Source organism: Gopherus evgoodei, chromosome 3, assembly GCF_007399415.2.
Source record: "Gopherus evgoodei ecotype Sinaloan lineage chromosome 3, rGopEvg1_v1.p, whole genome shotgun sequence".
Taxonomy (NCBI): Eukaryota; Metazoa; Chordata; order Testudines; family Testudinidae; genus Gopherus; species Gopherus evgoodei.
In genome coordinates this window covers 20,115,335-20,141,170 of record NC_044324.1, presented here as the reverse complement: position 1 = coordinate 20,141,170, position 25,836 = coordinate 20,115,335, and the positions used below count along the sequence as shown (strand labels likewise).

At 48.3% G+C, this 25,836-nt stretch overlaps 1 protein-coding gene across 1 annotated transcript; it reads right to left on the bottom strand.

The window, feature by feature from the left end:
* Positions 1–1,108: 1,108 nt before the first annotated feature.
* On the bottom strand, positions 1,109–25,232 carry MCM3 (minichromosome maintenance complex component 3). The gene is made up of 17 exons (XM_030555224.1): positions 25,117–25,232; positions 23,685–23,797; positions 20,960–21,168; positions 20,497–20,627; positions 19,363–19,601; positions 17,729–17,837; positions 16,391–16,544; positions 16,161–16,292; positions 15,115–15,323; positions 12,574–12,748; positions 10,826–10,952; positions 10,112–10,262; positions 9,214–9,354; positions 8,415–8,512; positions 7,803–7,897; positions 5,787–5,862; positions 1,109–3,728 (listed from the first exon to the last, which is right to left on the bottom strand). Exons 1-17 carry the CDS (start codon positions 25,195–25,197, stop codon positions 3,530–3,532), a joined length of 2,439 nt encoding a protein of 812 aa, XP_030411084.1. The 5' UTR covers positions 25,198–25,232; the 3' UTR covers positions 1,109–3,529.
* Positions 25,233–25,836: the final 604 nt, after the last annotated feature.

The following is a 25,836-nucleotide window of genomic DNA, read 5'->3' as shown; positions in this document are numbered from 1 at the left end:
ACCTGTTTAATTGTTAACATGAATTTACAGTCAGAGGAGCAGTGATTAGTGACACTGTGGGTCTGTCTAGACTAGAGTTTATGATTCTGTTCTAACTCAGATTTATCAACTATTGTAAATTCTAATCTAGACACACCACAAATGTTTGTACTTTACTTGAGGCTGTGTCCCGGGATAAACCACAGATATTTGCATCCTGGAACAAACATCTGCAGCAGAGGTGACACATGGAGGGGGGAGGGTTCTTGTGGGGTCATGTGCCTCTCCAGATTTCTTTGGATGCCTCTCACTGGGACACCTAGAGCAAAGAGGCAGCAACTCCCCTGATGGCAGCACTCACTGTGTGTCCCTGCAGTGCAGGGAGGGAGGAAGCAGCAGGGTGGTTGGCTGAGCTCCCCTCACCTCTCCTTGCTACATGCGCTGCTTCTCCTTCCCTGATGCTGGAATCCCAATGCTGCCTACTTTGCAGACCCTCCCACCCCATCAGAACCTTTCAAATGTGCCCACCCACCCCCATCCACAGTTACATGCCGCCTCTGGGGTGGCATTTACTGTTATGTTAGTTAACCCGAGTTAACTGGGAATCAGTTCACTTGAGCTCCACCAATAGCTACACAGGAGTCGACACATCTGGTAGGATTCCACATTCTGTCTGTCTCAGTGACGCCTGGCTCTAGTTTTCTCCCTTCACCAAAGATATTTCCTGACTGCCAGCAGCACAATCTGCAGCCTCTTTCCTTGTCTCTATTGGCTCTGCATTTTATGTCTTTGTTGGGCAGCCCTGCTCTCACACTTTGGATTTAGGAGGCTGCCTGCAATACTTCCACTGGTTTCCCCCAGACCTTGGTTGACAACTTGGCAAGGTGACCCCAAAGAACACACCATCCTGAATTTTCCCAAAACTCAGGTTCTGTACTGTCCAGCTCATGGACCATTCAGGGAGAGATTAAGGTTTGTTTGTTCCTTGAAAGAGAAGCACATCACAGCTTATTAATGTAAATGGGAGAAACACCCTTTCCCTGAGTTGGTTTATTGTAAAAATAAAACAAACTTATTTGCTTGTAACCATCTCTACTTTTATTTCTTGTACTTGGCACCACTTAATCTATGTCCTTTTCTTAATAAAAGTGAAAATGCTGTCTAAAAGTCTAAACCTTAATCTAGCAATCTACAGGCTTTGTTCAACATTTCTTACCAATCTTTCTTCTTTCCAGCCATGGCTGACTCTGTTTCAGTCAGGACTTTCCACAAGTACAAGCTGCTGGCTTCTCTCGTTTTTCTAAGTGAAAGATCTTGCCAAAGTAGGTTCTCCCCTTATATTCAGTTCTCAGAGACTTTAACCCCTCCTTGGTTGAAGGACACATCTTTCTCAACTTGCATGAGGTGTGGCCCATTGTCTGTCCAGTGATGGATGCCAAGATGGCTTCTCCTCTCCCCTTATCTCTTGCCAAGCTCACTGGTTCGTCCCCAGCTCAGGATGACTGACCTCATGCTGTTCTTCCTTTCCTATGAGCCTCACATCTCCCTGGTGATTTCTATGTAAATAAGTCTTCCATTGCGTTTGATCACACCTTCTTTATTTTCATTGCCAACAGGTAGGTAGCACCACTTTCTAAGCCACCCCTCAAGAAAAGGATCTGTCCATGTGTGCAGAAGCTAGTATGTTGGGTGCAGAGCTTCCAAACACAGCCAAGTTACATGCCCTCTGCTGAGCAGAGTTCAATCCCACAGAACATCCGCAACATAAGGCACACCACTGGAGAGACATGACCTTGACATTTTATTATTTGAATAAGTATTGGAGCATCCCCATCACTGAACACAAGACTGAGACAACAGTTACACAAAGGAAAAAGCAGTATTAGCTGTACAGAGAGAGTGAAATAGCAAGGACCACTTTCAACAGCCACTCCTGCTGACAACCCTTTACAAAGAGTTACCTATACAGTTCTGATAGACCTTGCACCAACACTGCTAGGCAAGTGCTGGTACCATGGGAAAGTTACTCAGGACAGGTTCCATTGTACACCAGTCATCTGAAACATAACTCTGGGTGTATGGTTTTGGAGCTTTCTATGAATAGATAATCATCTCTTTGTGTATATGCCTATTACACCATAAAATGCAGAAGCCCAAATCTTCAGTCTTACAAATCACTGGCCAAAAGGGAGTCAGGAACACTTTACATCCTTCTCTGCTTGCCGCTGGAGAGCAGTGATAGAGTAGTTCAGCTGACAGTGCTTATGGAGTCGCTGGGTCAAGTTTTCTCAAGTGCCTAAGTCCTGTTAACTTTCAGTGGGACTTGGTGCTTAAATCCCTTTGAAAATTAATGGGATCTAGGCTCAAAAGCACCTAAAACAATTTAGGGAGCCTTTACTTTGTTTCCACTATTAGACATGGCTTTCAATGTATCACGTCTTGTTCTGCTCATTCTAAAGGCAGAACTGTTACTGACGTGGTTGAGAACTCTGGGCTGATCTGGAACCACATGTATCCCTTAGAACCTCTGCAGCCTTAAATGCCTTAATATGTAGAATCCTGGTATTGAAACATGTTACCAACGTGGTAACCTTTCCAAACCCTGTCACCAATCTGGCTTTGAAATTCCAGATAGGACTGTGAGTAACTCATCCTTGGCTTCTCTCACCTACTACCAAGTCTAACATTGCACAGCAGGAAGAGCCTTTGAATCACACTTGCCAAGTCAAACCTGCCTACTCCTGGGAGTATCAATTAAGATCCAATTGAAGAATCATTGTTCAAAATGGTCTGAATATCACAGCTCAGGTTGAGTTTGCAGCACAAGTATTCAGGTAAAAAGGACAAATTATCTTGACTCAAACTGAGTAAATTCAGGTCTCGAATCACTAGAAATTATGGAATCCAATGTCATTTTCCTGAGTGCATATTAATATCCCATTTAAAAACTTTGAAGTATGAGAATTTATAAAACTGTCGCCACCAAATGGTGAATTTGTGCATTACCACTGTAAAAAGTAAAAGTAACACTTTAGGCAGACACTTAAAAAATGGAAGTGGAATTTAAAAGGACCACTTCAGAATGAGAAATCTGTGCCACGTGAAAGTGTATAGCAAGAACTTGTATCCCGAGCTCTCCACACGGAGATAAAAATCTCAAAAATCAATCTCAACTATTGTGTCCTGAATGAAGCTCATTAGCAGATGCATACAGCTGAGAATCACCTAAAGCACATTTAGAAGACAAGTAATTCGTACGCAGGGCTTTTTGCTACTCATAAAAACAAAAACATTCCAATGGTTTTGGAATCAAACTAACCCAGACAGACTTTGGATCCCCAGGCCTTCAAGAACCAGCTTCTTTATTCCTTCTCAAGCTCCATGAGGCAGTACAGAGCTACAGCTGCAGAGTTCGCCAATTCCAGCTTGGGCTACAAGTGGCAGAAAGTTCAGTTCTGCCAAGTAAAGCATTCATGATGGGTCTGAGGACTCAGAGGAGAAGAGTTTCCAATGCCAATTCATGAGAATTTAGCATCTCCCAGCCCGAAGCTCAGATTAAGAAGATAATGTCATCAGACATCATGATCTGGTTATCGTCTTGCATTCGCTCCAATGCCACCTTGACTTCAGCTGCCGAGAAGGGGTCAGGGTTGTCCCGGTTGATGGACTCCATCAGGCTCTTCAGACCCACAGACTGTGCATGGGCAGCTCTGAACACCTCCAGGAGGCCAGTCTTGAAAGCTTTCAGCCTAGCCAAGCAGGAGGAAAGACAATTAGAACCAGAAGCTAGACTCAAAACATTCTTCATTCCCAGATATTAGTTCTTCCCTAGAGAGTCACAGCTCCCAGCACAAGACCAAAAGATTGAAAACTCTAGCACCTGCAACCTATCTTGGGAATTTTTAAGGGGGCTTATCACCTTAGTGCCTTACCTGCCAGCCACGTGAGTCAGGGTCAATGGTAACTACTATCTGACAGAGCCTTCAAAGCGGCAGGATTCCAAAGTGCTCTACAAACTAGATAGAATTCCTACACCTGACCCGGAAATGCTGTTCAGGACAGGAAGCAAATAATTCTCCAACTGATCTGGGGCTGGTATTTTACCCAATTCAGAATCTGGTCAGTTTACAGGGGTTAAAGTCCCCTAACTCTTGTGACACCTATTGCAACCCCATGCCATATTATATGTATGAATGGTTTATGCAGGATTGTGTTCTATTCCATGGGGGAAAGGTCACCACAGCTCCACCAAGAACTAAAAACAGTGGGGTGATTAAGGCAAGTCACTAAGACTGTAAAACTTCCACGGAGAAAGACCCTCTTCTGGGGTGGTTTGGTTCAAACTGGGTTTGCCAGAGCCCCAAGCAAGAAAGAATGAACAGACCCAAGGCTTCAACAAACAGACAGCGACAACGCTCATGGAAGGGTTGGAAAGGACATTGGCCTATCAGACGCCCCATGTGGGAGACGGGCGAATTCTGACAGGTTTAGTAACCATGTACAACCTGTGATTCGAAACGTTTTCTCTGTAATGCTTTTACTCAAAGAATAAAAGTACTTTGTTTTGGAAGAGCTGTGTAGCGACCTGTAACGGTCTTTGGCGACAATGCAAAGCCCAGGTGCTGGCCTTAAGGCAGACTGGCTGGTTGGAGGTATCACAGTGTAAGGAAAGGAGCTGGGCTGCCTTACAACCACCAGTTAGAAGGGAGTAGGCTGTGGGACCCTGCCCAGAGACAGTGGATGGCTGGAGACCTGAGAACACAGGTGTTACAGACATGGAACTGTCACAAAGAGTGCCATGTGACCAGAAGCCCTGACCATACCTTACATCTGCCCTAAGTGACAGCAAGCACCTCAAACAACACAGTCCCCCCGCTTAGCGCCATGTGGGGCAAGGGCTTGGCAATTAATCAGAGGTGCTAACTGGGTCACTCATACCACTTCCTGGGAATTCACCAGAGGTTTCCCATTCAAATACTGCTCCAGCCCAACCCTGCTGAGTTTATAAGGCTTAAGGAGATTTAAGCCAAGATGGGGCTATGGATGCATAATACAGTAATTAACTTCCACCTCAGGCAGACTTAGTGCCCAGAAAAATCACTGTGCTCTGGGTGTATCTGAGCGCAAGATACCACTGGAGCACACACGTTTCCCTGGCACGTGGAACTGCAGGCTCAGATGCAACTTGCAAGTCCAGAGCTGGTCTCCTTGTTCTCTTACTCTAAGGAATGGAAGTCTTCCAAAACCCAGCCAGCTCCCCCAGCTGGAGTTAAATCCCATTAAGATGGAGTACATTACCCTAATTTCTGTCTGCAATGTAAGCCCCTACCCCACCCACCCACCCCACAAGAAAGACTCAATATATTGCTAGCAGGGCAAAGAACCTGTTACCTACAGGGGGCTGGCTCAAATCCACCCAAGCCAGTAATGACCAGGAGTTGCTACCATCCAGATGCCTATCTGAAGCGAGTAGAGGGCTAGTTAAGTATGCATCAAAGGTAGCCTTTCTATACACACTCAGCAGGAAGGGGAAGGTCTGGACTACCCCTCCTTTTCCCCAAGCAGGGAGAGAAGCCACACAGGGTGGGTCAACTCACACTGCCCCTGATTGGGCTGCATCTGTTTTGTGACCATCAGTCTCCAGCGCTGTCATGGAGGCTCAGTAATTTATTAAAAGGAAGAGTGGTGAATCCCCCAGGATTTCCATCTTTGTTTCTGGATAAGAATTTATTTGATGCTAAGCCACAGAGCTGACCCCTTTGAGATCCAATGACAACTCCCCATGGCTTCTTTAGCCCACCACTCACCTTGAGTCAGCCAACTCGGTCTTTTTGCTCCCTCCAGTCTCCGCAGGTTCAGGGGTCTTTGGAGTATGTGCCTGGACTGGAAGCAGAAAGCAAAGATGAGACAGCTGGCAACTAAGAGCTACACGTCACCCTTCCAACTGGAAGCAGAAAGCAAAGATGAGACAGCTGGCAACTAAGAGCTACACGTCACCCTTCCAAGGCCTGCATGTGCTGCAGCAACCAGGAGATTGCTACCATCTTTTAGCCTGGATCTGTACAGCATCTTGTGTCATAAACAGATAGCTAAGGGTTAACGTCTCTTTCACCTGAAAACAAGTAATCTGAAACACCTGACCAGAGGACCAATCAGGAAACAAGACTTTTTCAAATCTGGGTGGAGGGAACTTTGTGTGTGAGTCCTTTGATCTTGAGTCTTCTGCCTGTACTCTCTCGGCTATGAGAAGTGATTTCTGTTTCCTGCTTTCTAATCTTCTGTTTCCAAGTTGTGAGTACAAAGATAGGTTTGTTTTTTTGTATTTACATGTCTATAGTTGCTGGAGTGCTTTGAATTGTATTCTTTTTGAATAAGGCTGTTTATTCAATATTCTTTTAAGCAAATAACCCTGTATTTGTCACCTTAATACAGAGAGACCATTTTTATATATTTTTCTTTCTTTTTATATAAAGCTCTCTTTTAAGACCTGTTGGAGTTTTTCTTTAGTGGGGAACTCCAGGGAATTGAGTCTGCAGCTCACCAGGGAACTGGTGGGAGGAAGAAGTCAGGGGGAAATCTGTGTGTGTTAGATTTACTAGCCTGACTTTGCATTCCCTCTGGGTGAAGAGGGAAGTGCTTGTTTTTCCAGGACTGGAAATAGAGAGGGTGGACTCCCTCTGTTTAGAGTCACAGATTTTGCTTCTGTGTATCTCTCCAGGAACACCTGGAGGGGGGAAGGGAAAAGGTTTATTTCCCTTTGTTGTGAGACTCAAGGGATTTGGGTCTTGGGGTCCCCAGGGAAGGTTTTTGGGGGGACCAGAGTGCCCCAAAACACTAATTTTTTGGGTGGTGGCAGCTTTACCAGGTCCAAGCTGGTAACTAAGCTTGGAGATTTTCATGCTAACCCCCATATTTTGGACGCTAAGGTCCAAATCTGGGACTAGGTTAGCATCTTGTTCCTAACTTCTTTCCAGAGCAAGGATATTATTCCTTCCATGTAGTTTTACAGTGGCTAATTAGTCTTGCTGTTAATTCAATGTCTAGCATAACAGGACCCTGAACGGGGCCCTGGGATGCTACCATAATAATTAATATTCACTCTCTCACAAAATCCATGCAAGGAATAATGCCATTGGTATGCACTGATGATATCCATAGCTGTATCTGATTTCTGTAGTGGTTACGTTCAGACGTTTGGGGAAATGGGAACATGACGATGACACAGCATTGCTCCCTACGGCACACCACCCTGGTACTCAGTTTGGATTTCAGAGGTCTCAGGTGCCCATCATGGCCAAGAAACTGCTCCACAGCCTAAAAGATCTCCCTTCCAGGAAGACCTGCCCTATGCACACTCTTTGGGATGGGAGCAGGGTCTTCATCCATGGTTGGACAGTGCCTAAAAATAACAGCCACTTGAAAGTGGCCCTTATAAAGCGCAACATCAACATGTAATGACAACGGTACACTTCTACTAACAGCAAGGGCTGCTATATTCTGGACCAGTCTCCCAAGAAAGGTGGTAGAAGCCCACTTCAACAACTGGACAGAGTCTATAGGGAACAATCCTGCACTGGCTCCAGGGATTGGAGCTGATCACCCAAGGTGTCTCGCTCCCACCTTCCAGCGTCTGAGAGAAGCTCAGTTCATTTGTTGCCCAGAAAGCTGTCTCAGCAGGCAGCTTGAAATGGAACATGCCATCCAGGGGACTCTTCCATAGCATGCCCAAGTCCAGCACCAGTGCCCTTCTCCATCATCATCAGGCAGAAGACAGCAACATTCAGCCCCTTATGCACACAGGAGAGGGAAAGAAAGCCACTCACCTTCTGGCATTTCCTCTTCTGTGTCACTGAAGTCATAGGGATCATAAGACTCCCCCTCCTTGGCATCCTGATCCCCAGGGCGCGCCTTCTTCCTCCTGCAGGGCAACAGGAGGTTACTGCCACTCCTCACCACCCTAGGCAACAGCCTCCAATGCCACAGGGGAGGCACTTCACATCTCTAACCACTGGGTGGGGATACAACTGGGCCGCCTTCAAACACTGCTTCTCTTCAAACACTGAAGACACCTGAGCCAGTTCTGGTAACAAAGGAGCAGCAGCCCTGAGGCTGGCCAAAGCATTTGGAAGTTTACAAAAAGATTCAGATTTCCACCCCCCAAAAGACATGACCTTCTCTAAAGCTTTCCCCTGTACCCCCAAGTCCCAGACAGAGGTTCCAAGACAGCTGGTGAAATACCCTCTAGCCAACAGCCTCTAGGGATTTAGCTGTGTTAAATACAGTTGGACCTCTCCAAGAAAATCCCTTCCTGGGGTTGTTTCTGCACACAGATACGGCTGGTCAATTTCAGTCTCTCCCACCCAGTTGGTTTCGCCAGTCCCAGCTAGTGCTCCCTCCCAACGTGCATCTCCAGCCCCCCTTGCTCCCCAACACACCTCTTTTTCCTTCTCTCACCACCCTCTGGTTCCTCTTCCTCTTCAGTCTCTGTATCATCCTCCGCCTGCTTCTTGCGTTTCTTTTCCTTCTCCAGCACCTGCAAAAGGGAGCCAAACCACCCAAGCCAAGCAGATTAACAGGAGAGTCAACCCCTCAGGCATTTGATACATGCTGAGTCTCCAACAGAGAAGTCACAGCAGTGGTCTGGGAACAGAAGGTATTTTATGTAGCAGTGGAGCTCGGAGTGTTGTGTATCTTAATTAAGCCTCAGCACCCCGAGATGTAGCCTATCATGCCCATTTCACACAGAGAAACGTGCACTTGCCCACAGTTAGCAGCATAAGTGGAAACAGAACCCAGGAGTCCTGACACCCAGTATTCCAACATTACTACAATACTTACTCCTATGGAACCTCTTGCTGCAGTCTCCAAGCACCATGACGCAGGATTAAGTCAACTTGCCACGAAAAAGAGGAAAGCTCCAAATCCCTCCCAGACTAAGACCATCAAGAGCAACCGCAGCTGCTTGTTTCTTAGATCACACAGTGAGGAGCCCATCGCAGCTGGTGTCTTGGAAGGTGGCTCGCAGCAGGGAGTCTTCTACCCTGTGCTACAGCTGCCAAGCCCCAGCATTCAGCCTGGACTCCAGCAACAGTCAGCTCCACAGCTGAAAGCCACACAAAGAAAAGCCAGATCCTGGAAGTTCCAGCAGGGGGTTTGCCCCTTGAATTTAACCCTTTGGCACCAGGAGCCCTGGATGGTTCCCACTACTCACAAGCACCCTGGCTATACGCTCACCTTTTTGAAGTAGGCGAACTGCACCAGCTCTACAGCAGCTTCTGCGTCCTGCAAGTCGATTGTTTTGTTCATCCGGGCCTTTGCGTGGGCCGTGGAAAGTCTGATCAGCGTCTCCAGCGTTCGGGCCGTGACAGGGGAGGTCTGGGAGGGGAGAGAAGACAGTCCAGCGACTGAGGGATCAGACAACAGCTCCATGTTGCGGCAATGCCCACACATTTACTATGGTCCATGCTGGACAGCTGCAGGCAGAGTCCCAGCACAGATCAAGCAAGGTCACACCCCCAAAGCCTGGGTCACGTGCATCTTTGCTGTAGTATACATATGTCTTAGGATGCAAAGGAAGCCTATGGAAGACACACCCCTCAAAGAGTTCAGGGGCAGTGCCAGTATGGAATAGGAATAGTATGTATATGGTATACTGTGGGCTATAGCCTCACGTGATCCATAGCATCCCAGTGTACTAGGCCAGAGTGAGCCTTTGCCTGAGGCTCAACATGTGTCTTTGGAGAAAGGACCATGTAAAACTAAGTGCATATGATTTCCCCTCCTCACCCCCAGCTCAGAGGATCAGCATCGGAAATGTGGGGCTCTGGAAGCCACTAGCAGGCTCCAGACTGCAATTCAAGGGAAGAGACACTGCTTGAAAGCCAACCTTGGGGCACGGGAAATAGGCCAACATGTCTCCCCCCCAAGAATTATTAGCAAAAGCCTGGGAGAATGAGAGGAGTTCACCTCCCTGGAGCATCACCCCCCTAAGTAGTCGTCTCACAGAGAGAACATCTCAGGGCTGGATGTGTGACTCTGTTTCCTTGGCCAATGGGAAAAGGATGGAGTTGACCCATTCTGGTCTCTTTCCTTGTCTGCTCCTGCCTCCCCAACTCCGGAAAGATTTGCTCACCCTGGCGATATCAGAGCTCATCTGGTCCTGGCTGCGGAGGCGGGAGTACTCCTCCGCTATGTAATTCGCTGACTCTTGGGTCAACACCGGCTTGATGATCTTGGCCACATGGATGTATTTTCTCATGAACTCCATGCTAACTATCTTCTCTCTGGCAGACACACAGAGACAGGTACACAAGTTATGGAACGGGACCAGAGACTCCATTTTTACCGTGCCACTCCCTTCCAAAAGGAAGCCCCTCACCAATATGAGCAACACACAAAGAACAGGAACACTCAGGGATGTATGTAGAACGTACACATGCATGGGATGCTCAGCCACATACAACATTCTCCATGATCCTCTTACAGACTTGTGGTATGAGCCAGGTGCAAAACGGCTGCCATATTCCACCCCAGGGCTGGACACCCGTCAGTAGTGGGCTAGTGAACCTTCCAGAGATCCTTCCTTACAAACAGCACTATATAAAAGGCAAGGTACTACTGCTGCAGGCAATGTTTCTCCCACTTCCTTGGCAAGCCCACAAAGGAGCTTCGACGGTCGTGCTGAATCCCCAACAGTTTACAACCAGTCGTACCATAAGCCTCCTCGAAGATAAAAACCAGGAGCACAGCAGCAGGCCCGAGGCTCAGCCCTCTGCATTGAGAGCAACATGGCAGCCTGCTCACGACCAAATCACTACAGGGATGGGGAATACAGGGACACACTCACTTGTGCCTCTTGGGGCCATGCAGAAGGTTGTCATGTTTCTCATACACTTGTAGCTCCTGGTCCTCCTCCTGCACCACATTAGGATCATCCGTAGCCAGGATCTCTATTGCGCTGCCCAGGGGCATGGCTGGGAGACACATTAAGAGAGCAGCATTTACATGTCACCCAGGCCCAAACCCTTGAGAGGCTAGTACATAGCTTGGCTAAGCCAAAGATATCTCTCCACAAACCTCTACAGCTGGCTGGCACCAAGGCAAGAGAGCCAAGATTTAGGGTGGTAACAGGGCGTGTGTAACTAGGCAAAATGGGATGCGACTCAACAAAGGAAACTGTAGGCCAAATATCAGGAAAAGCTCATTTCCTGCGAGATGTGAGTACCTTCTGGGGGGAGTGGAGGAAACGCCCAACTGGACAGGACAAGCCAGTGGAGAATGTGCAGCAGGCAAGAGTCTTGCACTGGTCCTACCCCAGGGACGGACTAGATTTAATAGGATTTTCCTCTCATTTGAGACTCTGGGAAAGGGGAAGCCCCCAGGAGTTGTGTGCATCACTCAGCTGAGCTCACCCTGTCACCAAATCAACCAAGACACAAAACAATGCAGGAAAGCCATTGAGATTAGTATGGCTTTGCCTGAGTCAAACACCTCAGCCATTCCTGGTAGCTCAGCCTGCTGTTTATTCTGCTGCTGGCTCTCTTCCACCACACTTGCCATGACTGTTCAGATAACCAGGCATGCAGCTAGTTACTGGAGGGCGAGAGCTAGACTGCTTAATGGTCAATGCACTGCAATATGGGAGATCAGAATCCAGCCCCTCAAGGCAAAGGAATGAAGAGAAGCTTCTGACCGACCGACTATGGGTCCCCAGATGGCTGGTGCAACATGAAGCCTGGAGGAATTTGTAGGTGGGATGGGGAGGAGGAATCCCAAGATCTTGGGCAAGGGAGAAGAAACACTGTCAGTAGGACTGGGTCAGACCAAAGGTCCATCTAGCCCAGTATCCTGTCTTCCAACAGTGGCCAATGCCAGATGCTTCACAGGGAATGAACAGAACAGGGCAGTTATCAAGTGATCCATTCCTCGTTGTCAAGTCCCAGCTTCTGGCAGTCAGAGGACCAGGGACACTCAGCATGAGGTTGCATCCCTGACCTTCTTGGCTAATAGCTAGGGATGGACCTATCCTCCATGAACATATCCAACTCTTTTTTGAACCCACTTATACTTTTGGCCTTTACAACATCCCCGGGCAACGAGTTCCGCAGGCTAACTGCGCGTTGTGTGAAAAAAATACTTCCTTATGTTTGTTTTAAACCTGCTGCCTAATAATTTTATTAGGTGACCATTGGTTCCTGTGTTATGTGATGTGTCGTTTTCTCCACATCAGTTATGATTTTATACACCTCTATCATGTCCCCCCTTAGTTGTCTCTTTTCTAAGCTGAAAAATCCCAGTCTTTTTAACCTCTCCGCATATGGAAGCTGTTCCATACCCCTAATCATTTTTGCTGCCTCTCTCTGTACCTTCTCCAATTCTAATATATCATTTATGAGCTGGGGTGAGCACAACTGCACACAGTATTCAAGGCGTGGGCATACCACGGATTTATATATTGGCATTATGATTCTTATTATCTATCCGTTTCCTAATGATTTGTAATATTGGTAGCTTTTCTGACTGTCACTGCACTTTGAGCAGATGTTTTCACAATGGATTGGGGAGTCAGGGTGAAAGAGAGAAGACTGAACTCACCATCCCCATCCTGCTCGCCGGGTCCTCGGTACCGGTGCATTCGCAGGACGTGGTCCGAGATCTCCCTGTCATGCTCTGGGTCCATCTGATCCAAGACGATGAAGAGCAGATCGAAACGGGACAGCAAGGAGTCTTGAAGGCCAATGTTCTCCATGGGAGTTTTGTACTGATCGTACTGCAAAGAGCAGGGAGATGACTTACAGGAGACCCTGAAACTATCAGAAGTGCTGGGACATCATGGCTTTTCGAAGGGCTGGGAGAACCCTCCAGTCTCATAGACTCATAGGTCAGAAGGGACCAATCTGATCATCTAGTCTGACCACCTGCACAAGGCAGGCCACAGAACCCCACCCATCCAATTTTATAACAACCCCTATCCCAGGATCGAGTTATTGAAATCTTCAAAATTGGTTTGAAGACCTCAAGCTGCAGAGAAACCACCAGCAAGCGACCCGTGCCCCATGCTGCAGGGGAAGGCGAAAAACCTCCAGGGCCCCTGCCAATCCGCCCTGGAGGAAAATTCCTTCCCGACCCCAAATATGGCGATCAGCTAAACCCTGAGCATGTGGGCAAGAGTCACCAGCCAGCACCCAAGAAGGAATTCTCTGCAGTAACTCAGTTCCCATGCCATCCAACATCTCCCCGCAGATCATTGAGCAGACCTATCTGGTGGTAATCCAAGATCAATTGCCCAAATTAACAATCCTATCATAACATCCCCTCCATATACTTATCAAGCTTTGTCTTAAAGCCAGGAAAGTCTTTGGCCCCCACTACTTCCCTCGGAAGGCTGTTCCAGAACTTCACTCCCCTAATGGTTAGAAACCTTCGTCTAATTTCAAGTCTAAACTTCCTAATATCCAGTTTATACCCATTCGTCCTCGTGCCTACATTAGTACTAAACTTAAATAATTCCTCTCCCTCCCTAACGTTAACCCCCCTGATATATTTATATAAAGCAAGCATATCCCCCCGCAGCCTTCTTTTGGCCAGGCTAAACAAGCCAAGCTCTTTGAGTCTCCTTTCATAAGGCAGTTTTTCCATTCCTCGGATCATCCTTGTAGCCCATCTCTGAACCTGTTCCAGTTTGAATTCATCCTTCTTGAACATGGGACACCAGAACTGCACACAGTATTCCAGATGGGGTCTCACCAACGCCTTGTATAACGGTACTAACACCTCCTTATCCTTGCAGGAAATACCCCGCCTGATGCATCCCAAAATCGCATTTGCTTTTTTAACAGCCGTATCACATTGGCGACTCATAGTCATCCTGCTATCAACCAGCACCCCAAGGTCCTTCTCCTCCTCAGTCGCTTCCAACTGATGCGCCCCCAACGTATATCCAAAATTCTTATTATTAATTCCTAAATGCATAACCTTGCACTTTTCACTATTGTATTTCATCCTATTTCTATTACTCCAGTTTACAAGGTGGTTCAGATCTTCCTGAATAGTATCCCTGTCCTTCTCCGTGTTAGCAATACCCCCCAGCTTTGTGTCATCCGCAAACTTTATTAGCACATTCCCGCTCTTTGTGCCAAGGTCAGTAATAAAAAGGTTAAATAAGATCGGTCCCAAAACCGATCCTTGAGGGACTCCACTAGTGACCTCCTTCCAGCCTGACAATTCACCTTTCAATACAACCCTCTGGAGTCTCCCCTTTAACCAGTTCCTTATCCAACTTACAACTTTCATATTCATTCCCATCTTTTCCAATTTGACTAACAGTTCCCCGTGCGGAACTGTGTCGAACGCCTTACTGAAATCTAGGTAAATTATATCCACCGCATTTCCTTTATCTAAGTAATCCGTCACCTTCTCAAAGAAGGAGATCAGATTGGTTTGGCACGATCTACCTTTACTAAATCCGTGTTGCAATTCGTCCCAATTACCATTGACCTCTATGTCCTTGACTACTTTCTCCCTTAAAATTTTTTCCAAGACCTTGCATACTACAGATGTCAAGCTAACAGGATTTAAGAACGAAGGTACTAACACACCATCCTGGTCTGAATGCTGCCCCTGGAAATCAAATGCCGCAGCATCATCCCGCCCCACCATGCATTGTTGCCCCGTTTACAAAGGGAACTGGTACATTTTACACTCTGCCTCCCCCAGAGCCGACACCAAGACAGGCGCTTTCCAGATCAGAGCAGAAAACCACATGTTGCTTTAATTGCTCAGTTTAACAGCTCTTGGGCTGAACTCCAAAGAACGGGCTAGAAGCCACATTGAGTCTCTAGCTCATTGATTTCAAGATGGGGGTGCAAAAGACGTGAAGGCAGAGTCTGGGCCCAGTGTGGACATTAGGATACACTTTTGGCATCCACAGCTGCACAGAGACCTATACAGAATCCTGTTATTTGGATGAAGGGTTTTTACCATCCAGAATTTCCATCAGGGCCTCTTGCTCACCTCTCGAGAGATCAGATGATCCTCTCCTGGAAGGTGGTTTGGGTCACCTCCAGGTCTCAGTAGCTACTATGAGAAGAGCTGATCTGAGAGAGTCCCCGACCCCCAGCGCTCACCCCAACTCACCCTGCCATAGACAGGATTGGCTGCAGCCAGCACACTGCAGCGGGCATTGAGCCTGGCATGGATGCCTGCCTTGGCAATGGTCACGCGGCCCTGCTCCATCACCTCATGGATGGCCGTGCGGTCGATGTCAGACATCTTGTCAAACTCATCAATACAGACCACGCCCCGGTCAGCCAGGACCATGGCTCCTGCTTCCAAGCGGCGTTCACCTTGGGGGGTGGAGTGGGGAGAAGTCCAGGGTTATGTATGGGCCATCATCTCTAAGCCCTCCCCTTCCCTCTGAAATTCAGAGATCTGGCAGGTCCCCGGCATCTGGGGTTCAAATCCCCAAAACTCAGGTGCCTAAGGAGTATGTGAAATCCTCGCTTCAGAAACAGCTCTCCACAGCGGAAAGGAGAGTTGTGGGGATAACGCAGGGAAAGTCAAGTGAGATGGATCTTTGAGATAGACAGGGATGGCAGGACAAGGGCGTGGGATGATACCTTGGGTTGTAAGTAACCAGATCCTATTCAAAGAACTATGTATGTGTATATCTCCTTACTATATGTTCTATTCTATGCATCTGATGAAGTGGGCTGTAGCCCACGAAAGCTTATACTCAAATAAATTTGTTACTGGCACCTTAGAGACAAGTACTCCTGTTCTTTTTAAGTACCATTAGTTCTCTCACAGGTATTTCCAGCAACAGGAAGACCAAGAACATCTGTGCAGTGATTTAGAGACATGGCACAATCAGCTCCTGCTGCCTACTGGGATCCCACAGAGGATATGGGAGAGCTGAGAGCCATCTACCCAGCTTCCCCAGGCAGGTGCTGCTCAGAGACATGCAGCATGAGAAGATGCAAGAAGCTGCAACCCAGCAGACATCCACCAATATGCTCTGGCATCAGAAAAGTTCTAATCACGTAAAAGCTTCCAGCAAGAGCAACTAATGGTTCTGTGATGGTTGACAGATGTTACAACAGCCTCACATCTTACAGAGCCACTCTCTTTACTTCATTCCTCCCAGCATCCTCTGCCAGCACAGCGCTTCAACATAACCTTACCGGTTTCTTGGTCTGTGGTGACGGCAGCAGTCAGACCAACCCCGGAGGAGCCCCTGCCGGTGGTCGGGATGGCCCGGGGGGCTGTAGAGAGCACGTAACGCAACAGCTGAGACTTGGCAACCGAAGGGTCTCCTGGAAAGGACAAGCCCGAGCGATTATGAAGCGTCCCATCACACAGGCTTTGCCCTCCCTTCATCATAGCATCCCAATGCCGCTCCTCTCCGCCCTACCTATCAGCAGGATGTTGATGTCTCCTCGGATGCGGCTCCCATTCTCCAGGACCTTCTCCACCCCTCCGAGCAGCATGCAGAGAATCGCCTTCTTGATATACTCATGCCCGTGGATACTGGGGGCCAGAGATCTCGACAGCTGGTCAAAGACATCCTAATGCAGAGGAAATGAGGTGCACCACATAAAAAAATCCAACCAACAAGAATGGCTTCCCCTTAAAGGGACACAATCAGGTAGTTCAGACTTTGCTAGTCTAATGCATGGGCTTAAAATCAACAGGAAAGGAAGGGGCTTTCACTGGCAACTGTTACAGGTCAGGTACATTCCCCTGCAGGACAGGAGTCCCCAACAGCACAGGACAACGCCAGAACTAGAAAGACACTGATTCAGCTAGTCCACTATACCTCAACCAGCTGAGAAAAAACATAAACAGCAACAGAGTTTAAAAGGTGTTTTAAATCCCTTCAGCAGTGACCTAAGGAAAAGAATTTTTACAGTGTGATTTTAACCTGGGTGCACCTCAGAGACAAAAAAAAGGAGAGTTTTTTTTCTTTTTTGTTAATATTGGGCCAGACCGTACATCAATGTTATTTACAAGAGAAAAAGATTCTGAGCTTCCTTTAACATTCCTGCCCATTGCTCAAGTTCTCTCCCTCATGGTAAAGCAGCGATCCCTTTAAGAGCAAGGCAGGCTGGGAGATCTCTCCAGGACATGGTTCTGAAGGGGAGGTCAGTCTGAGGGTACACTCTGGTTAAGAAAAGACCTGCAGTTACTGCAGTAAGGGAGGATGGGTATGGATTAGGGCTGATTTGAGGATGGGTATGGATCAGGGCTGATTTGTTTCTCTCATAGGTAAGTGTAGGATTTGACCTTGTCTCCTTTGGGTCTTGGCAATGCTCAAGCTTTGATCAGCTAAGGAGAAGGGGAGGGTCTGAGAGTGAGAAAACCTAAGACTTCTGCGAAGAGCAGACATGACTGGATTCCAGTTTGATCAGTGCATGGACAAGAGATGTCTGATCAGATGGATGCTGAGCTAGTATCGGAAGAGCATCAGCATGAACCAAGGGAATTGTTTATGCTGGGCCTAAGTGATGAGAAGAAACTAAGTATATGATACAATATACTGGGACGACCAAGAAAGAGCCACCCCCAACCCCCGCACAGGATAAGTGGGGAAAGCTATATCTTCAGAGCCATATAAAGCTGGACAAAACACTAAAAAACATTCAGAGCAATCCTGCCTTGCGCCATGGGGATGAGTTAGCTGACTGTGTTTATGGTCCCATCTCTAATATACAATTTTCTACAGGGTGTGTTTGAAAATAAAGCTTAATACCTTTGAGCGACTTTTGCTAAATCTCTTGATCTTGGCTACATCAGAGGCAGAGTAGAGAGGCCGAACTTCTTTGCTCATCTGCTTCACATGGCAGGCGATCAAAATGGTTCTGGAAAGGAGAGGGAAGTTGGAGTATATGTTCCAAGTTCCAAGAGTACATGGTCTAGACAGTATTTGGTCCTGCCATGAGGGCAGGGGACTGGACTCGATGACCTCTCAAGGTCCCTTCCAGTACTAGAATCTATGGTTAAGTCTAGAACACAAAAACCCTGCAGACAGCCCAACCATCCAAGGACCTATAGAATACAGCAATCACCCACAGTGTCCTTCCATAAGGGTCAACTCCTCAAGCTGAGTCTTGGAGATCCTGGAAAGCTCAGAAAAAGATGTATCCTGATTCCATTGTGTCTGCTTAATTAACTGAGCAATACAACCATTCTGAAGACTTGCATTACCCTTCATCTGTGTCTGCAGCACCACATCCCTATCATTCTTTTGGTCCTGGCCATCCAGTCACTAGAGAGATAATGGGACCATCCAAGAGATTCAGGAAGTTTTACCTAAGGTTCTAGCCTAATTACAACACTGTGTTGCTGGTCAACAGCTATTACATCTGTCATGAACAGATAGCTAAGGGTTAATGTCTCTTTCACCTGGAAAGGGTTAACAAACACCTGACCAGAGGACCAATCAGGAAACAAGACTTTTTCAAATCTGGGTGGAGGGAAGTTTGGGTGTGAGTCCTTTGTTCTTGGGCTATTCTCTCTCTGGGCTCTGAGAGGGACCACACGAATCTCCGGGCTCTCTAATCTTCTGTTTCCAATTTGTAAGTACAACGGTAGAAAGACAATATAGGCTTTTACATTGTTTTTCTGTATTTGCAAATGTGTAGTCTGCTGGAAATAGTTTAAATTGTATTTTTTCTGGATAAGGCTGTTTATCCATTTTCTATAAGCTAAAAGACCCTGTACTGTTTACCATCTAAACTGCAGAGATAAACCTTTTACTTTTTTCTTTCTTTTTTTATTAAAAGCTTTGCTTTAAGACCTGTTTGATTTTTTTCTCCTAGTTAAGGCTCAAAGGACTTGAGTCTGTGTACTCACCAGGGAATTGGTGGGAGAAAGGAAAGGGAGGAGGGAAGAAAAGCCTGCTCTCGGCGTTTATCTGTGTATCTCTCTCGGGGAAGAAGGGAGGGGAAGTGGTGATTCAAGAAGTTGAATCAGGTGATCTCCTAGTGTTCCCAGGGCGGGAAGGAGCTGGGAGGAGAAAGGGGGGGGGAAAGGGAAATGGCTTATTCCCCTTTGTTGTGAGACTCAAGGAATCTGGGTCTTGGGGTCCCCAGAGAAGGGTTTGGGGACACCAGAGTCTATCAGGCACTCTACTTAAGTCCTGATTGGTGGCAGCCTATCAGATCTAAGCTGGTAATTAAGCTTAGGGGAATTCATGCTAGTACCCATATTTTGGACACTAAGGTCCAGATTTGGGAATTATACTATGACAACATCCCACCCCAGAACTGGCTGCATCTCAGTGGCAAGTGAAGTGATCCTCCTACAAAAGCTACAGAGCATTCCAGGATCTTTCAGGATGAAAGCAGCAATATGAAGGGAGGGTGATTATACTATGTCCCTCACCTGAATGTCCCTGATGTGTAGCCCCCCTTCTTCCCGGGCAGACAGCGGTAAGTCCCAACAACCTGGATTCGGTCCCCAGGCTTCACCCTGTCCACCAGGTCATCATCCAGAACAATGTCCACAGAGCGAGGAAGCTGACCAGCTGGGGCCTTCTCAGGCATCTCCTGGATGGTGATGGTTTGATGGTCTTTGTAGACAGAGAGGCCAAACTCCGTCTCCAAGGGATTGTTCTCTTCATCCTGGATGAGCGACATAGTAATGAGACTCCTCATTCACAGAAGTCTCTGGGGGCAGATTGGGTCACCCAAACAGGGCAGCAGGAAGGGAGGCTGGAGTGTCCCTTGTGGTAGCAGTGGGACAGGATTGTGCTGCAAGGGGCTGCTTTATGGAGGCTGCTGGACACGGAGACCTTGTGGTTCACTCAGGCCGCTCCAGCTCCCAGACTCTCAGCCTGTACTACCTAGTGCGAGCCCCTTCAGCCTACCCAAGCACTAGCGTGGACTAAGCCATCATGGACAGGCCTGCTGGCTACACCAGACAGGCAGTCACAGATCACCTGTGCAAGAGCAGTTACATGAGCAAGACCGCCAGGTGAGAAGAGCATTATTTGGTCACTAGCAGCCCAATTACCCACTATGTTCTCCAGAGACTGAGTGATCACTTTGCCTTACAGACCACTCGATCCAGTCTGACAAACAGATGCTTCCATCTGACCAGGAGCCTAGGTTTGAACTCCATCAAATCCAGCACAGACTGCAAAACAATTCAAAAGCTGCCTCCTTTATGCTGCTGCCTTCAAGGCTGAAACCGTGTTAGCCGATGTGGATGTCTGTTTCTTGGGAGGGCATTCAACTGGCCGCTAGGAGAGGCTCCAAATACATCAGCACCTCTGCCACAGAAAAGCCTGTATACTACCGCTGTTTAATCAACATGCGTGCCCCACAGATGAAGCCAGAGGGAGGTAACTCACTGCCAATAGCTATATGGGACAACTGCAGTGAGGTCCACTGGACTGGGACTCAGGAGATCTGGAATCTATACACAGCTCTGCCCCGGCCTACTGTACGGCCTTGGGCAAGTCATTTCCTCCCCCAGACCTCTGGTGAACATTTGACACTGCCTCCGTTTGCTCACCTTAGTGGGGTAGACAGAGCTGGATGGAAAAGCTTCGAGAGTTGTCATGTCCGTGTATCGGCGTTCAATGGTCTTCTTGGTAGCAGCGCAGTAATGGACGCTGCGGACGATCTTTGGACGTACCAGAGAGCCTGCATTTAGATTTGTTTGGTGGGAGGAAAGTTAGGAGGGAAGAAACTCTTTAGACTTTGCCTACTCCTGTTCACAGTGACGCCAGCAATGGGGTTTCTAGCTGTTCCACTGAGAGATCATCCCCTAGCGTAACAGCTCTCGGTGCACACTCCTTGACTACAAGGCTAAACTTCTCAGCTACCTTTCAGTCCATGACTCCTAGTTATACTCTAGATCATCCTAACCATCCCTGATGTTTCCCACCCTTCCCTTGTCTACAGATCGCTATCACTTCCACGTTCCCACATGAGTATTCAGAGGGCACATCTCAGCCCCCCCATCCCATACTCACATTTTGTCACAATGCCCTCCACGCAGACCATGCAGCCCAAAAAACAGGATGTCAGCGTCCGAGGCGTCACATGTTTGGATCCAAAGCTGCCCTCGAGCCCAATGTAGAACTCCTCATACTGCTTAGCGTATGTGGCGTCGATGGAGGCAACAAAGTCCTTCAGGGCACGCTGAAAGGCGACCAGCTCCTCGAAGGCATTGCTCAGGAGCCTAGAGCAAAGGACAGCAGAACTCTGGTCAGTTCAGCTGCTAGGAGTGGACCTTGCCAGCACATCTGCAGCAGGAAGACCCTTCCTTCACACAGTCGCAATTCCTAATGCCTTGACAGATTAATAGCAGAGCTAGGCAATCACCAACAGATGTTTCCCCACCACCCACATGAGAATTCACTTCAGTCAAGAAGTTCCTAACCCCTCACTGCAAGTCTATGGGATTTAGGAACCAAAGTGACTAAGGCACTTTTGAAAGTCTCACTAGATAGGTGCTGAAATATTTGTGTAAGTCTGGCCCTAAATCCATTAGATTCCTAAATTACTTGGGTGCTTCTGAATGTGTTCCCATCCCCTATATTCACTTTCTGCAAACATCTCAGCGACCAGGCTATCTTATCACAAATGCACACGTGCTAGAATGCTACACAGGATCACACATGGGGAGAAGGCAAGTCCCAGGCTTAGAACTGCATACAGATTGAATGTACTTTAGAATAGGAAACTGAACTCTGCCTATGCAGACTCCATCCTTTGGCGCTGTCTGGTAACAGATGTGACATTCTCAGCAGAATATGAGCTGGAGAATCACACCAACCAATATGCACAGAATGGAGTTTGTATTTCATGGGCCTGAACCTCACAAAAAAAAAAATCAACCTTAACTATGAGGCCTCTATAAATATTGGTAGGGAAGCCTCAAGTGTATTGAAATGCCTTATTATATTTTGATTGGCAGGAGGAATTCAGAGTGATCTTAAAGAGTTCTGCATTTATTACTAATTTTAGAAGTTAATACTTAAGGAATAATCACTTCACTCCACTGACTGTCCATACATTTTACTATATAAAGTCAGTAAACCTGAATGCATTTGTTAGGGCAACCAGAGGGCACCTGCGTAAGTGTCCTAGATATGAAAAGATTTTGATGCTCAGCATCTGGTTAAGGCCCCCATTCATTGACAGAACAGGTACAACATTGGCATCAGATTCAGCAGGGGAAGTTTCCACCAAGCTGCCCCACTCCTGATCTGGTGCATCTGTCTTCACTGCCCAAAAAAGGTATATTTTTATAGCACATTAGCTTTCTTGTGATGAAATCCTATGGGAGATAAGGCTCTAATTTCTACCACAATGCAGCTAGCCCAGGTCAGTTTCACACATACAGAATGGGAGGAGACTGTCTAGGAAGGAGTATGGCAGAAACAGATCTAGGGGTCATAGTGGACCACAAGCTTAATATGAGTCAACAGTGCGATACTGTTGCAAAAAAAGCAAACGTGATTCTGGGATGCATTAACAGGTGTGTTGTAAACAAGACACGAGAAGTCATTCTTCCGCTTTACTCTGCGCTGGTTAGGCCTCAACTGGAGTATTGTGTCCAGTTCTGGGCACCGCATTTCAAGAAAGATGTGGAGAAACTGGAGAGGGTCCAGAGAAGAGCATCGAGAACGATTAAAGGTCTTGAGAACATGACCTATGAAGGAAGGCTGAAGGAATTGGGTTTGTTTAGTTTGGAAAAGAGAAGACTGAGAGGGGACATGATAGCAGTTTTCAGGTATCTAAAAGGGTGTCATCAGGAGGAGGGAGAAAACTTGTTCACCTTAGCCTCCAATGATAGAACAAGAAGCAATGGGCTTAAACTGCAGCAAGGGAGATTTAGGTTGGACATTAGGAAAAAGTTCCTAACTGTCAGGGTAGTTAAACACTGGAATAGATTGCCTAGGGAAGTTGTGGAATCTCCATCTCTGGAGATATTTAAGAGTAGGTTAGATAAATGTCTATTAGGGATGGTCTAGACAGTATTTGGTCCTGCCATGAGGACAGGGGACTGGACTCGATGACCTCTCGAGGTCCCTTCCAGTCCTAGAGTCTATGAGTCTATAAGGTCAAACCCTGGTGGGGAGTACAGTGTTGACATTATTTAACTACATCATGTTAAAAGCTACCTGTGTCTCATCTCCTGTGATTTTACATCAAGAGGGTTAATGCATAGTAGTAATCTTCTGTAAAAAAGTCTCGCCCCCCCCTCCCCCCCTTTTGGCAGTGAAGACATAACCTTAGGCCAGGTCCACACAAGAAACTTTTGCCAGCATTGCAAGTCTATTCATGTGAAAAAAAAATGGGGGGGGACCATTTTAATATGGCCTATTGTAAATGCTGTAATACCAGCATAAGTGCTTTGGCTGATACATCTTATTTTGCTCAGGGACCCGCTATAAGGTATAGTGGCAAAAGCACTTCAGATGTCAGTGTAAGCTGCGTCTACATTAGTAGGGTTTGCTGGTATAAGTACATAGACAAACCTTTTCTAGTGCAGACTGGGCTTTAGAGAGAAAGTAATAGCTTAACCCATTGGCCCGCCTACAAAGTTTGCCAACAGGGCAACTGTAATGGCTCTCCTCTCATGCCATCACAAAACTTAAGGACATTCAGAAGGTTGCGTGCTGTGCAGTAGCTGAATGAGAAGTATCCTGTTAACCGCTCATATCCATTTCCTTCAGAGGCCACTCTTACCGGTTGGCTCTCTTCTCATTCTTCCGCCGCAGGTCATTGATGCTGACAATCAGACGATACTGATTGTCACTGATCACATCCCGGACTTTGCTCTGGTAAATCCCCTGATCCTCCTGCAATATGCCATGGGAAAAGGATTCCATTTTACAAAGCTAAGCCAGTGAGATGCAGCCCCTATGATTTGAGGAATCAATGTCTTCAGTGGCTCAGAGGAATGTCCCCAGCTGTTACTGACACCAGATTATCTTTGTTGCAAGGAAAGGCCAGATAGAAGGACGCACTCTCAATCCCCTCTCCACCCCGGGTTATGTCTGCACTTGGAGATGCAGTTCCCAGTTTATGGAGACATACTCACACTAACTCTGATGGAGGTGGCTCACTATTAAATATAGAGTGTAGCCATGCCAGTGTGAGCCATGGGAGGGGCTAACCATCCAAAGCATGTACCATCTGAGACCACAGGCACATACTTGGGGTGGCTAGTACCCTACCACAGCCAGAGTTACAATCTTTTTTCAGAACATTGGCTCAATCAGAGCTAGCCCAAGAATGTCTCCTCCAGCTGGGAATGGCACCATAGGAGCAGTTTGTAATGGGGAGCAGGGATCTAAACCCAATAGAGGCCAGGGAGAGGGTGGGGGAGAGCTAAGACCCCACAGCTCACTCTGTAGGGCTGAAAAAGTAAACAGGAAACCCAAGAACAGCTCTCCTCTCTCCCCAGCACCCCTCGACCTTCCACCGTACTGCCCCCTCCCACATCCTCTCTGCAGACCCCGCCCTCCTCTCAGCCTTCCTCCATACCGCCCCCTTCCCTAAGCGTCCCCCCGACATCCCCTCTTCAGCCTCCCCCTCCTCTGCCTCCAGCCTTCCTCCATACCACCCCCACATCCCCACTGCAGCCGCCACCCTCCTCTCCCCCAGCACCCCTCGGCCTTCCTCCATACCGCCCCCTCCCACATCCTCTCTGCAGACCCCGCCCTCCTCTCCCCCAGCACCTCTCAGCCTTCCTCCATATCACCCCCTTCCCTAAGCGTCCCCCCCAATCCCCTCTTCAGCCTCCCCCTCCTCTGCCTCCAGCCTTCCTCCATACCTCCCCCACATCCCCACTGCAGCCGCCACCCTCCTCTCCCCCAGCACCCCTCGGCCTTCCTCCATACCGCCCCCTCCCCTATCCTCCCCCTATCCTCTCTGCAGACCCCGCCTTCCTCTCCCCCCGCACCCCTCGCTCTTCCTTCACACCGCCCCCCCAGCACCCCTCCCCCAGGAGTTCCCTTTCCAGCCCCCACATCCCCTCGGCTCCCCCCACACCCCGCGTTCGCTTTCCAGCCCCTCTGCAGCCTCCCCAGCAGCGACAAGAGGCGCCATTGGCCCAGCGACGCTCGGGGGTCCCGCACCCCGCAGCAGCGCCGGGAGCTCGGGGATTCCGCCCCACCTCGTCGTCCAGGAAGTCGAGGTAGTCGCGCTGCGCCTCCCGCAGCTCCGCGTCCTCCAGCCCCGCCGGGGGGGCCGCCATGCTGCCTGCGCCGGGGAGCGGGCCCTGCCCGGGGGTCCGTGCGCTCGGGGGCGGCGGGAGGAGCCAGACGCTGCTCAGAGGCGAGCGCGAACCGGCGCGGCAGAGGCTGGAAGGGCGCAGACCGGCACCGCCGCGCTCGCTGGCTCCGCCCCTGGCGCCAAAACGCGATGCATTTTCCCGCCAACGAAAAGGTCACAAAGGTTCCCGCCCTGGCCTTCTCCCATTGGTCAGCCAGACCGTACTTGCTAGCGGCCAGCCAATAGTAGAGCGTGGGAGGAGGAGCCAACTGGAAGGACGGGAATGGTTCCCAGTTCCAGCCAATCACCGGGGAGTGTGTGGAACGTGAGGGGCCTGGTAAACTGCGAATGGAGGGGGCGGTAGCAAGTGAGACGGCCCCGCCGTGCGCTCTCCACTCCGCCCCAGGGCATGCTGGGATATGTAGTTTATTTGAACATTGCATGCTGGGGAGTGTATTCCTGCCAGAGGCATGCTGGGATATGTAGTCCATCAGGGTTGGCTGGTTTGGGATCAGTTCTGATTCTCTGAAGCATAGCAAGTCAGGCATCTAGGACGTTGCTAACCCAGCCCCTTCCACTCAAAAGCCATGAGTGAGGCCCCCAAACTCATGAGATTAGTAAT